The sequence below is a fragment of the Strix uralensis genome, chromosome 3 (assembly GCF_047716275.1).
Source record: "Strix uralensis isolate ZFMK-TIS-50842 chromosome 3, bStrUra1, whole genome shotgun sequence".
Taxonomy (NCBI): Eukaryota; Metazoa; Chordata; class Aves; order Strigiformes; family Strigidae; genus Strix; species Strix uralensis.
The window spans coordinates 65,305,427-65,318,552 of record NC_133974.1 but is presented as its reverse complement, the minus strand read 5'-3'; the positions used below and the strand labels follow the sequence as shown (position 1 = coordinate 65,318,552).

Sequence of the window (13,126 nt, the reverse complement as noted above, 5' to 3'; positions counted from 1 at the left end):
CCAGCAAAATGTACAGGTTTTTTTAAGGTACTTAGAGGTGATCAATTCACTTTTTCCACAAAACCGTGGTTTAGCTACTTTATCATTAAAGTAAATGCTGTCCTTTCACACCTAGCTCCCTACAGGATCTGTGGTGGTTTTCTTCTTGCGCTTTGAAGTAACATGAATCTGTTATTAAATTATTTCTATTATGAAGACTTGTGGTAGGAGCAGTATTGGTGTCCCTTTTGGGGTTCTGATCTATAACTAGAGCGCTCCAGAGTGTAACCATAGTGCAAAGAAATAAATTCCACTTTTATCTAGAATTTTATGTACAATGTGACTGTTGAGCTGTAATAATCAAAATACCAGATCATCTTCTTAGCAGTTTATATTTCAAAGCCTGCAAACATGTAGGCCTAAGTAGTGGAACTGTTCAGAAGAAAATGAAGGCTGTTGGTAGTGCGAGGTTATGTTGTGATATGTTTAGGTATAGGGCAGATGGAGAATTTGGCAAAAGACAGCTGAAGTCCAGACATTTTTCCTACACTCCTTCCTAAACAAACATTAAGAGTAATATTTTTATCTATGAATCCTTAAAACGGGGAAACGGAAATGTATACAATAATGTCTTAAAAAAAAATAGTCTTCATACTGTTGTAAAATGTGCTTAAGTAGTGTAACAGGAATTGAAGCTGACCTGAGCTTCAGGAAGATGTTTCTCTTGAAATCAAAAAAACATGTTTCAATACATTAAAACCTCATACATACATTAAGAACTCAGAAATTACCAAGAAAGACAGAAAATAAAAAGGAGATTAGAAGTAACTCTTCCTCCTCTTATTGTGCCCTTGCATGTGAGTCCTTGCTTCCACTTAACTCAGTACCTTTCTGAGTTGCAGCGAAGTCTCTTAGGCCTCTCTCATGTCTAGATGATAGCTAAGCTTCTCAATAATTTCATTTACTTGCTGTGTTCTCCAAGTGAGCTGTGAGCTGCTTGCTTATGGCTCTCCTGCATGAAATACTCTGCAGTATCTGACCTTTTTCTCTTCCAGCCCAATCCAGAGCATCTCAGAGAAGGAAGAATTCCCCCTCTCTTTTGGGCATAATGTATGATTGGGAACATAATAAATACCATACTTTCCCAAAGAAATTTTTTTTTTTTGTCTTGCTTGTGAGTAGTTGGTGTATTCAACAAGCTGACTGTAATTGGGGGGGGGGGGTGGGGGGCAGCAGGACATCTAAGAAGGTAAAAATAGGGGCTTAATCAGTTTTAGTCATCTTCAGAGGGGACTTCTGATACAGCGAGCACAGAGGAATTGAGGATCAAGTGCAGAAGGAAGTTGACTACACAGATTCCTTCACTTCAGTACACTAATACCTTCAGGTAATATAATTTGTGTATATTATCTTTGTAGCTACAATGAAGGTAAATGTACGAAGTGTATTTGCTATGTTGAAGCTTTTGTATACACCTTTATGCACCTGAAGTATACAATGTGCCAATGTCAGCTGTTTTGAGTAGCTGAAGTACCCATCCAACATCACCACTGACTTATTTATGTTTCTTAGTTTGCTTAATGTCTGTCTTCAGGCAGTCTTCAGGTAACAGCATTGTTGAGGAAGGTTTCCCTTTAAAGCGGGAGTCAGGGCAGTTAGCATACATATGTATATGCATCTTAGTTAGGCCTTAGTGCTGATAAAAGGTAGTTCAAAGCACATAGTGCAAATGGCTACTCCTTCATGTTTCTTGCAGTAATGGTAGAACTGATGGTGTTGACTTTTTTGCTACATTGAGGGGAAATGTGTTGTGCGTAGGTACCATAGAGGACAGTGCCAATGTCCTGAATAACTTGTTATATACATGGAACCTCATCCTAGCAAATCAGTACTTTTTAAACAAAGTAATTCCACTTGTGTTTTGGTCTCAGTTGATGATACTAAAATATATTTTTTTTTCTCCTCCCTCGAAAGGTTCAGTTAATATTTATTTATCCACTGCAAAACATGAAAGATACAAAAGAGTGGTCTTTGGGACAATATTTTATCTTTCTTGTTGAATCTGTCTCTAAATCTAGCATATGTTTCAGTATTTCTTTGGATTTCAATTGCCTGAAGTGACTAGCCCTGAGTTTGTCTCCAGATGTTAGTAGGCTCTGTTATAGAAATGAGGCTGGGTGTCAAATACATGTCTAGGTGCAGCTCTAGATTTTTCGTTTTGGTAGCTGTATTTCTTTCATAAATATGCTTATGTGTGAGCTAAGCTCATAGGAAGCCTCTGCACGTATGAATGAAAACTCTGGATTTGGAATTAACAGCTGCTGACCTGCATGAGTAAGTTATGGAAGTGTCATTCTAAACAGAAGGTTGATTTAAGTCTTAAAGTATGTTTCCTCCAAGATTATGATTTTAGAAATGTTTGTAATGATGAGTTTTCTTTTTGTTCATATAAGTGTTAAATCTTTTAAGTTTTGCTACGTGGTTAAAGGTTAATGTATTCTTGTGGCAACAACTTCCACATGTATTGCTTTACTTTGTTTTACCTATATTTTGATTTGGGGAAAACAGAAGCTCCCAATCTGCCCAAATGTTCAATTTTTTCATAGGTGGTACTAATGAAGCTACAGGTGGTTTTTTTCCTGTCTCTTCTTTCTGCAGGTTTTTCATGATTCAAATTGCTTTTTGCCACCCTTCTTTGCACTTCTCACTCCTGTACTTTGCACCTTCTAGAGAGGGGTGATTAGTATGAAAATGATGGCATAGAATTTATCTCTGGGTGGTAGGAGAGGTGGAGATAATAGTTGAACTCACCTTTATCCCTGTTTGTATGAATTCTAATACTCCGTTTTAGTTACAACTTACTATGAAAACCAGGTCCCCTTCGTAATTTAGTACAATATATTTAGAGCTCTGTAGGGTATAGGATTCAACTCTTCTCTCTGCAGCGTATAACATTGTCTGACATGAAATTCATCTGCTGTTGTGATACTTGCTTCCTTGTGTGTTTAGGCCCATGTGGCCCTGTGTAGACAGACACCCAAGGTAGCTTTTAGGAAGTGGTGCTGCTGGTAGCAAAATTCAATTGTCATGCATAGAGCTGTTGCATGATGTTTAGTTAAACTCTGCCTGAGACCCAAACTAGCCCAGGATATAGTAAGGTGATCCATCGATTTAGCAGCAGAGCTAATTTAAGCCTTTTCTTCTCTATCTTGTCGTTCATTTTCTGTCTGTCCATAAATAGCTGTTTGAGACTACTGTACACAACAACACTGAAAGAACAAGAGGTGCAGGAGTGGGAACCCTAGTCAGTCTCACCTCTGTGCCTGACAAGATTATGGAGCAGGTCCTTCTCAAAACTAAGCTAAGGCACATAGAAAATAAGGTGGTGATTGGTGACAGCCAGCATGGCTTCACTAAGGGCAAATTGTGCCTGACAAGTTTTGTGGCCTTCTACAATGGGGTTACAGCATTTGTGGATAAGGGAAGAGCAACTGATGTCATCTACCTGGACTTGTGCAAAGCATGTGACACTGTCCCACACAACCAACATCCTTGTCTAAATTGGAGAAACATGGATTTGACAGATGGACTACTCAGTGGATAAGGAATTGGCTGGATGGTCTCACTCAGAGTTGCGGTCAGCAACTCGATGTCCAGGTGGAAACCAGTGACAAGTGATGTTCCTCAGGGGTCAGTACTGGGACCAGTGCTGTTTGTTGGCGATGTGGACAGTAGGATTGAGTGCACCCGCAGCAAATTTGCTGATGACACCAAGCTGTGTGGTGCGGTTGACACACTGGAGGGAAGGGATGTGCCATCCAGAGGGACCTGGACAGACCCGTGCAAACCTCATGAAGTTCAACAAGGCCAAGTGCAAGGTCCTGCACATGGGTTGGGGCAATCCCAAGCACAAATACAGACTGGGCAATGGTCTGTGGATTGAGAGTAGCACTGAGGAGAAGAACTTGGTTCTACTGGTGGATGAAAAGCTGGACATGAGCTGACAGTGTGCACTTTCAGCCCAGAAAGCCAACTGTATCCTGGGCTGCCTCAAGAGAAGGGTGGGCAGCAGGTTGAGGGAGGTGACTATGTCCCTCTGCTCTGGTGAGACCCCACCTGGAGTACTGTGTCTAGCTCTGGGGCCCCCAGTATAAGATGAAGATAGGTCTGCAGGTCCAGAGGAGGGCCATGATCAGGGGGCTGAAGCACCTCCCTTATGAGGACAGGCTGGGAGAGTTGGGGTTGTTCAGCCTGGAGAAGAGAAAGCTCTGGGGAGACCTTATAGCAGCCTTCCAGTACCTAAAGGGGACCTACAGGAAAGCTGGGGAGGGACTTTTTACAAGGGCTTGGAGTGATAAGACAAGGGGTAATGGCTTTAAAATAAAAGAGGGTAGATTTAAGATTAGATGCAACAAAAAATTTCTTCACTGTGAGGGTGGTGAGGCACTGCAACTGGTTGCCCAGAGAGGTTGTGGCTGCCACCTCCCTGGAAGTGTTCAAGGTCAGGTTGGACGGGGCTTTGAGCAACCTGCTCTAGTGGAAGGTGTCCCTGACCATGGCAGGGGGGTTGGAACTAGATGATCTTTAAGGTCCCTTCCAACCCAAACCATTCTATGATAAGCCTGCCTTGTTGCTAAAATGAGCATATTTTGTAACTACACCCATGTTAGCTCGGAGAGGATTGGACTGTGTTGGACATTGGAGAGACCCTGCCTTCCTCGCTTTAGGGAAAAGGAGTGTCTGTCACCTAAATAATTGTCACATGCATATTGTATTGCTTCTTAATGAATAGTTATATTTCAAAGATTCTCCATCTGAGCTTTAAACCACGGTTAAGTCTCTGGCCAGGACAAAAAAATTGCCGTATTATTATTTTTTCTTTTGCTGTTAAGTTCGATGATTAATTTCAGCTTGCTCTTTGAACCATGAAACATCAGCATCCATACAGACAATGCCTGTGTAGAGTAGGAAGATGTATTGACTTAGCTGTACTTGAAAAGAACACTGCTAAATCTGTTGTGGAAAATTGTGAGTGGTTTTCCAATGCTGTGTAAAACTTCTCCTGGAGAAACCATCACAACTCCATCCATATATAGGACAAGATCTCTAAGGGGCTTCATTCTAGAATTCATTCTGCAATTCAGGTTGCATACAGGGAACACATGAAAACACTTTTTTTATGATTCTGAAGGGTGGTTTTTAAGAAAGTAAATTTAAAATGTTGGCTAAATAACACTGAACCCAAATATATTTCCAGCTCCTCTATTCAGTTCAGTTGTAGCATTTGCACTGCACAAACTGTGTAAGTGTTTTACTGAAAACTTTGTGGTACAAATGAATTCTGGCTTTAGAAATGTATCGAAGTCAAGAAGAGTCCCTGCAGTGACAAACATTCATCAGCTATGACAAGTATTTCTCACTTAGCAATACTTACCAGTGTAGAATTCAGTACTTCTCATATTTTCAGTTAAACTTCACAGGCCTCTGTCATGTTGCACATATATACAACATGGTCTGCAACTGGGAAATGAGAAAAAGAAGGCTAAAACTGACCCGTGATACTGGAGAACTAGTTACTGGAACTGAAACAATAGTAAAAGACAACTCCGTCTTCTTTAAAAACTTAAACAGGTAAACATCTTTTCTGGGGTTTGAAAATCTTTCTGGTATATGCTTAGGAGAAATATATGGAAATAGTTTACTTGCTGATAGCTCCATTGAAATTCCTACAGCAAGGCTAAGGGTAAACTTAGAGAAAAGCTCTTCTTAGAAACAGTGCACTAGGAAAGTGATTATCCTGCTGGTAGGAAGGAGAGGCAGTGGGAAGATGGAAGCAGCAGGGCTTTTGTTACCTTGTCAAACCAGAATGTCTTCTGCAAACTAAGGAGATGCTTTCAGTCAACTACCTCTACCAATGAACTTCGGACACTTCATTCTTTTTCTTTTTTATTAGTTGTCATTCTTTGACATGATGAATACTTACAGCAGTATGTTAAAAAAGATACAGTTAAGTCTCTTGGCATCACTGCATAGCAGTCACAGCATTTTCACACAATCTAGTGCTTCCTTTCAGAATGATGCATATGGCATATATACGCACATATGGGGGCTGATTCTTGGTCCCAGTGAAGCTGGTGGGACCAGTGTTTGGCCCATAGAGTTGTATAAGATATGTGAATATGTATATATAAAATGCTTTACAATAAACATGACATATACAATCTTGAATTCAAAGATAAGCAGAATATATTTTACATCCAAGTTAAACTTATGCTCTGCACTTAAAGTTTATGTACCTAAAATATTGGATGGATTATAGAAACAAATAATAAAATAATAATTTGCACCAATCAGTAATTTTGATACATATTCATAGCATGAAGCTTGCCTTGGGGTTTTATTTGTGTTTTGGGGTGGTTTTGGATTTGCAGGATCTTAATTCAAATTTAAGTATTGATTTTTGTGGGCCATGAGTTGGGGGTGGTGGTGTCGGGAGGGGAATGGGAATACTTTATGGACAACTTGGATGAGTGACTTAAAATATAAGGCTATAAATTATGACTGGTACCCTGACTGGTGCCTGAAAATAAAATTTTAACTACTTGAGTGTTTCTCCTTTCTGAGGAGAGTCCATTTGGAAGGACTAGTATGCATTCTGTCTCTGTTTTGTTGGAAACTTTTAATAGAAATTTCAACCACAGCTTGGAAAAGCTGGTGAGATAGCTATGCAGTGTGAAAATGGGCTTATCTCATCTACTGTGGTAGCAGCCTTCTCACTGATCATTCAGGGAGACTTGTGATTTTTGTCATGAAAAAAAGTAGTTTATAGAAAAATAATTGACCCACGTTGTAATTAGTTAGATACAACTGCAGATAATGTGTTGGTTTTTTTTTTTTCTCCATAAACTCAGCTACTCCTCTCCATTTCTGTATTTTGAAGGTACACATTTTCAATAGTCCTTTTTCACCCTTTTGGCTGGTGACTGGAACGTTGAGCCTTAAAAACCTAGGTTAAATCTTTACTTACCAAAATGCATACATAGACGTCATTTTAACAAGCCTAAAAGTTTCACTTATTGCCACTTTCTTTTATTATTGTTGTTATTTATACAGAATTTCCCTCTTTGATCGTATAAAATCTGCATTTAAAGAAATTGTATTTTAATCGAATTGTATTTGTGGGGCATAAAAGCATTTTAAGCTCCTGCTTTTAGTAGTTTTCTGCTTCTTTCCTTATATGAAAAACCTAACTCAGTTTTAAAATTTCAGAATCTTTCAGCAGCACTGGCTCAATAAGAAAGAAAAATCATTTATAAGGGCTTTCTGTAAAGTGGCTAATAGGGCTGACAAGACAGAAATTTGTTATCTGCATAGATGTTTTTCTATTCTGTGCATTCTGTTGGCATCCTGAGGAGAAATCCCAGGACAGAAATGTCCTCTGAACTAGAGAATACCAAATATGTATCACAACTGCTTATACTGAGCACTGGTGCTGTTGGATTGGCTGTATCAGGTATGATTTGGCTTCTTCCATGGGAAATCAAATGGTAGCATTTTGTGTTACAGACCCCAGTGAATCTGGCTAGCAGGCATCTGCTGCTAGAGCCCAACTCTTCAGCATGCTTTTGTCTAGAGCACCTGAGGCAAACTGGCCCAGACCCAAACTTGTGTAATGAGTGGTTTACAAGTACAGAAGCATTTCTGGAGCCACCCTGAACCTATTTCAAGAATTGTTTCATTAGACAAGGTGACTGAAATCTAGCAAGTATGTTCAGTGCACCAAAAAACTGCACAACCTGTTCATTTTAAGACCAGCTTTTCAAAGTTGGGAAGTTTTAACTTGGTAAGAGCAGACTTGTCATAGACCCTGTAGGCTCCAATTACAGAAAAGGTCTTGGTTTTATTGTAGCTGTAACAGAACTTGATTTGTACCTAAGCTTTCCTGTTGGACCTATTTTCTGGAAGCTCCTCAGAAACAGCTCAACAATGTATCTGTCAAGAGCTTTTTATGCTGCTAGACACCCGGTTTGTTTAACTAAACTTCAGAACATCTTAAAAAAATTCTTTGAACTAGATGGAAAATGGCTTCCATTTCTTAGTAAAAAGACAAAACGAGGGAAATTATATCCTTTTGTATGTGCTTAAGTGCTTCTAAGGAGCACATTATACTGCTCCCGCAATGTCCTAATAATTGTCCTAAATCTGTCAGGAGAAGGAAAGACACACCTAAAAAGCTGCAAAATGGTGATGCTCCCCATCCCCACCATCAGGTGGTTAAAAAGACATTTATGTCCTGTGGTTAGAAATAATTTTGTTCTTCAACAACTCTTTCTCTTTGCTCGTTATAGTACTCCTATATATGAGTCCCATTTAGAAGAGTGAGGAAGAAGAATGTTTTCTACTTCTTACAGTTTACAAAACAGTAGAGAAGAAAAACATCATTCTCGGGATGCTTTGTTCTCACAGTGATTTCCACCTTCCTACTTCAGTGGGTTTCAGTCTCTTTCTCTGAAGCTACATGTCCAATGAATTAGTAGAGTAAAACATCCTTTACTAAAACTTATGGTTTTTATTTTCCTTTAAACGTTATTAGTCACCTTATGAGCATGAACACTTTGTCTAATCAAGTCAATATTCTCTAATTGAGAAAAAGTCTATTATATCTCCCCTTGCACTGCTATGAGTAAATATTATCTTTCTCAAACACCAACTTAAATAGCTCTTTCTTTGTTGGCCTCTCTGAGGTATTCACATCCAAACATTATATGGCCATATCTGCTAGTTCTTTTGGAAAACAGCTATACAGATTTGATGTACCGGGGGTTTACAACAACACTATATTTTACCTGAATGCAATTAATTTTTCTGGGGGCATAGGAGAAGGGGACAATCACTTTGGTGCAATGCAGTAGTGTCTGAGAATACAATCTCATTGAAATGATGGAAGCTTAAGTAAAGTTTTATAAAGACTATCTGAACTGAGGTTGTTTATGGCACAGATAAGGCCATGTATCTTTCACAAACACATAGAAAATTCCTCAGCTACTATGATAGTTATGACGATTTTCCTTAATAGTCTGACTACAACATGTTTTTCCTTCACTGAGTAAGACTGATCTAAAAGTCAGTTGAAGTATTTTTTTAATTAAAAGAAAAATACAAATGCATTTTGATGCTGGATATCTAAGGAGGGAATGTGGGGAAAAAATCAGCTACACTGCAACATCACTCAAGAAAACAACTGGACTCCAGAACTATTACAATGTCGTGCTTTGCAGATCACTAAGCTATTTAATAAAAATTCACACTCTTAAATAAATGGTAATCAGATTGAACTGTCAAATTATGTGGTGTTGCTGTGGGTTCTGGTTTTTTTTTTGAACCAAAAACTTCAGGCTCTGTGAAGCATTTGTCTAGACCAATGTGCAAGGTGCCATGGATTAACAACACCGACCCATATGGAATGTGTTTGAAGTTTTCAAGAAGTTATCCTGCCAGACTTCATTCCTTAATGACCTTTGATACACCTTGGATAGTGGAAAGGCAGTTCAGAATCGTATCTTGTGATCGTATGATTTTGGCAGCTATCAGAAGATGAAGGATGCTAAAAGTTAAGGCTTTCATCCACAAACAATGGTGTATATTAATAAACTCTATACCATATTTACAAATGCTTTCTCTTGTATTAAAACTAACAGTATTCTGTTCACAGTGCCAATGTTTTTACAGGTAGCAATCCCACAGTACTCCAGTATTTTGGCATGGGAATCAGTAGCGCTTTGTATTTACAGAAAATGTACATATATGAATATAAACATGTTACTTGAAACAGTACTCAAAAGATAGATCTGCTCGTGTTTCAAAGGCTTAGACTGTATGGCACCTTCCCGTCCGCTTGCGAGGGAATACCGTTCCTTGCAATGAGAAGATGCCTGTATTTTATCCAAAGTGGCATAAAAATGATTACCAAAATGAGCCTTGTTACACTGGAGTTGTGTAGATGGAGAGTAACTTCAGTCCAAGGTTTATAGATCTGTTGTTTAGTGCACAGAATACAAAAGTTAAAAAGGTTTTTGTTTTAATTACTAAAATAACCAGATTCTCTCTGCCCTCTGTGAGCGCTGTCTCACTTAGCTAGTGTCCTCTGGATGCTGAAGATGCTGGTGGTTTAATGTGCAGCCCAGCTGCCAGCCTGGAAAGCATATGGCGCTCTGGGCCTATATACATATGTCACAGTATGACTTGTGGTAAATGAATATATAACCAAAAGTGACTTTATCTCCTCTGTTCTCTCAGTATCCTCCCTGCTTCATGGCAGCCGTAACCGGCCCAGCTTCAGTACTGCTGACTGGGACTCCGCATTCAGGCAGTTCATGATCAGGAGTGATGAATGGCATCAGGCATATGCAGGATGAAGAGAGGGGAAAGGAACGTGAAGGAGATCCAGAAAGGAACCCAGCAGAACTGTGGGCTTGTTCATGAGGACACTTACAGCTTCTGCTTTGCCACTTCTTCCCCTTCCACAGTCTTGACAACAGGCTCCTGGCTCCCCAGAATTTTGTTTGCTGCTGTGATCAAGATGGAGATAGCAGTGCTATAAGGAAAAGTGCAAAGCTGCCACTAAGGAGTCTCTTCCTTCTTTAAAGTCTGTTCTTGGATGCCAGTCACTTGACCTGAGTGGTCATTGCTCCTGCTACTGCTGTGTTGCTTGTGGAGCAAACTCCTCCACTTGGCCTTGTTCCTCCTGAGATGGTTTAGCATATTTCCAGATAGGGGGGTATCGCCTGTAAACTGGGCCCACCTCTCAAAGAGTGGCTCTACGATGTATGTCATGAACCCTGGGGAAACACACAAAGGACAGCAGGTGAGGAACAACTTCATTCCTTGAGTTCATCCTCTGTGCCTTGACAGGATACAGTAATATAAGTGGCAAAAACCTTGATGAGAAATAACAATAAACACTCAAGCAACCATCAGTTCCTTTTGAAATGCACAGCTTTTGACCAGCACACATGAGAGGATGTGGCTCTATCTGTGTGTCTAACAGTAAAACCTGTGAGAGACAGCATCCTTCTCTGAGGAGATTTCAGACCAATATTTAATCACATGGCTGCAGTTGTTCTCCACAGATATTAAAATGGCCCCTTTTCTCCCTATCCAATGTCTCCTTTGTCTTTCCGCTGAATATTTGGCTTGAATAGGTTTCCTTTTGAACATTGTTTAGAATGTGAATTGTGACTCTTACAGTACCTGCGGTTATTATTGTTAGAACAACTGGGGGGGGGAGGAAAGTTTCTCTTTGAGCTTGTGCATACTGAGATAAACATGCAGAGAGGAGAATGAAACTAATACCGATCTGTATGCTTGGTATTGTATCCTTCTGCTGATTACAAAGGGGGCTTATCTCCAGTTCAAATTTTTGTTCCAGGTCACCTGCAAAAAAAAAGAAAGGAGAGAAAATAACAGACTCTCACAGTGACTGCAACTGTGTGGATCTGAGCAGTTAGAATCTTCCACCAATGATGACCATGTCAAATGTCTATAAATACCATTGTTGTTTGGACTTTTTAGGTATCGGAGAAACTGAGTATCCATACAAAGAAAAATCTCTCTCAGGAAAGGTGACTTTTGAATGAACATTAAATCTGAGCACTTAAATGTGAGTATCTTAATTTTTAAAATAAGATTCTCTCACATGACGTATTTTTAAGACATTCTAATTCATATACTCACTGTTGAAATGTCTTCCTACTAGAAAACTGCAGAATATAAATTTTAGAAGAAATGCTGCTCTTTTAGTACTGTGAGTTGCTACTGTGTGCTTGTGGAAATGGCTGTTAAAGGGCAGTGTGATGGAGTCTGGCTGTCTGCAGATGTGTCTGCACTAACAAACTAATAAGGGCCAGAGCATGGGCTTGGGCAACATGTGTTCTTGTATCAAGAGCTATGGAGTTCAAGTTATAAATGCGGAAAAAGGATGAAATTAAAAGTTTGTCCTATTACTGTGGTGTAGCTGGGTATGAGGGCTATGCCTCTGCTGCTACACTGAACTTGTATCACTAATTCCCTGGGTGGTCCAGGAAGTCCCCAGAGAGTCATCTGCACAGGACTGACTCGAGACAGCAGACAGACTTGAAGTGCTTGAATGAACTCCTAGCCACCCACCTTCACAGCAGAGTATTTGATTAACTGGAGCAGGAGGCCTCTAGGTGCAAATCTGGGACAGCCAGATTCCTGCAGGCAGCTCCTGCCCTGGGGTCTGTTTCAAATTGTTGAAGAACAGCCTGGCTGGGGGATCTGCTTACTCCAAATGCCACCTCAGACTGCTCCTGCTGCAGAATTGACCAAATCTGGCATTGAGAAGATGCTTATAACCAGTCAGTAGGAAATATTCCTGCAGATGCAGAAATTGTCATGCATAACAGTATTCTGTACGTAGCTAAATCAGGAGATGTTTTTTATAAAGTTGAAGGTAATCAACAGCAATAATCATGCATATGCTGGAGTGGTCGCAGAGGACCACAGGCCAGCTGGATTTAAGAATTCAACAGAAAAATGGCTCAGGGAGTCTCATTCGCCTGTTGTCATCCAAACAACAATCACTCGACTTGTCCTGCTGGAGAGATTGCATTTCCCCATGCAAGCAATTACTCCATGCAAAGACTGCTGTAAACGAGTTAGGTTTTGGGTGGTTCTTTTTTTTTTTTTTTAAACAAACAGTCTCTCTGTGAGTGCAACACATTCATCCTTTGTGATTGTTAGGCTTCTCTGAGGCACTGCCACAGTACAGTCTTGGTTCCTGCATGAGGTACAGGACCTTTCCTGTCCACAGCAGGCGAGGGAAGGGAGACTAACTGTGATGCCATTTGCCCTCAGACAGTAATATTTCATCCATTTGTTTTACTAATAAGGATGTAGCAAGGACTAGTTATGCAAAACCTTCCTATAAGACGGGCCTGCTAAATCAGACAAAATATTGTATTCAACCCATAAAGAAACATTTTGCTTTAAATTCACTGTTTTTAAAAGCTCTTTTCTCTCTAGTAACAGTTTTGATTTAAATGCTACTGTGCTACTCAGGTTCTACAGCCCCATATAAAATACCATGTGAGTTTTTAAGTCTTGCCTTTCTTCTCTCTGCAGCATG

The 13,126-nt window shown here is 39.9% G+C and overlaps 1 protein-coding gene across 2 annotated transcripts in view; it reads right to left on the bottom strand.

Moving 5' to 3' along the window:
* Positions 1-5,912: 5,912 nt before the first annotated feature.
* PDE7B (phosphodiesterase 7B) overlaps positions 5,913-13,126 on the bottom strand; it is a 181,659-nt gene continuing 174,445 nt past the window's right edge. For both annotated transcript variants that reach the window (XM_074862599.1, XM_074862598.1), the window contains 2 exons: positions 11,332-11,412; positions 5,913-10,817 (listed from right to left, as the gene is read on the bottom strand). In XM_074862599.1, the coding sequence (XP_074718700.1) occupies positions 10,600-10,817; positions 11,332-11,412 (299 nt within the window). In that variant the 3' untranslated portion in view covers positions 5,913-10,599. The remainder of the gene's footprint in view (positions 10,818-11,331; positions 11,413-13,126) is intronic.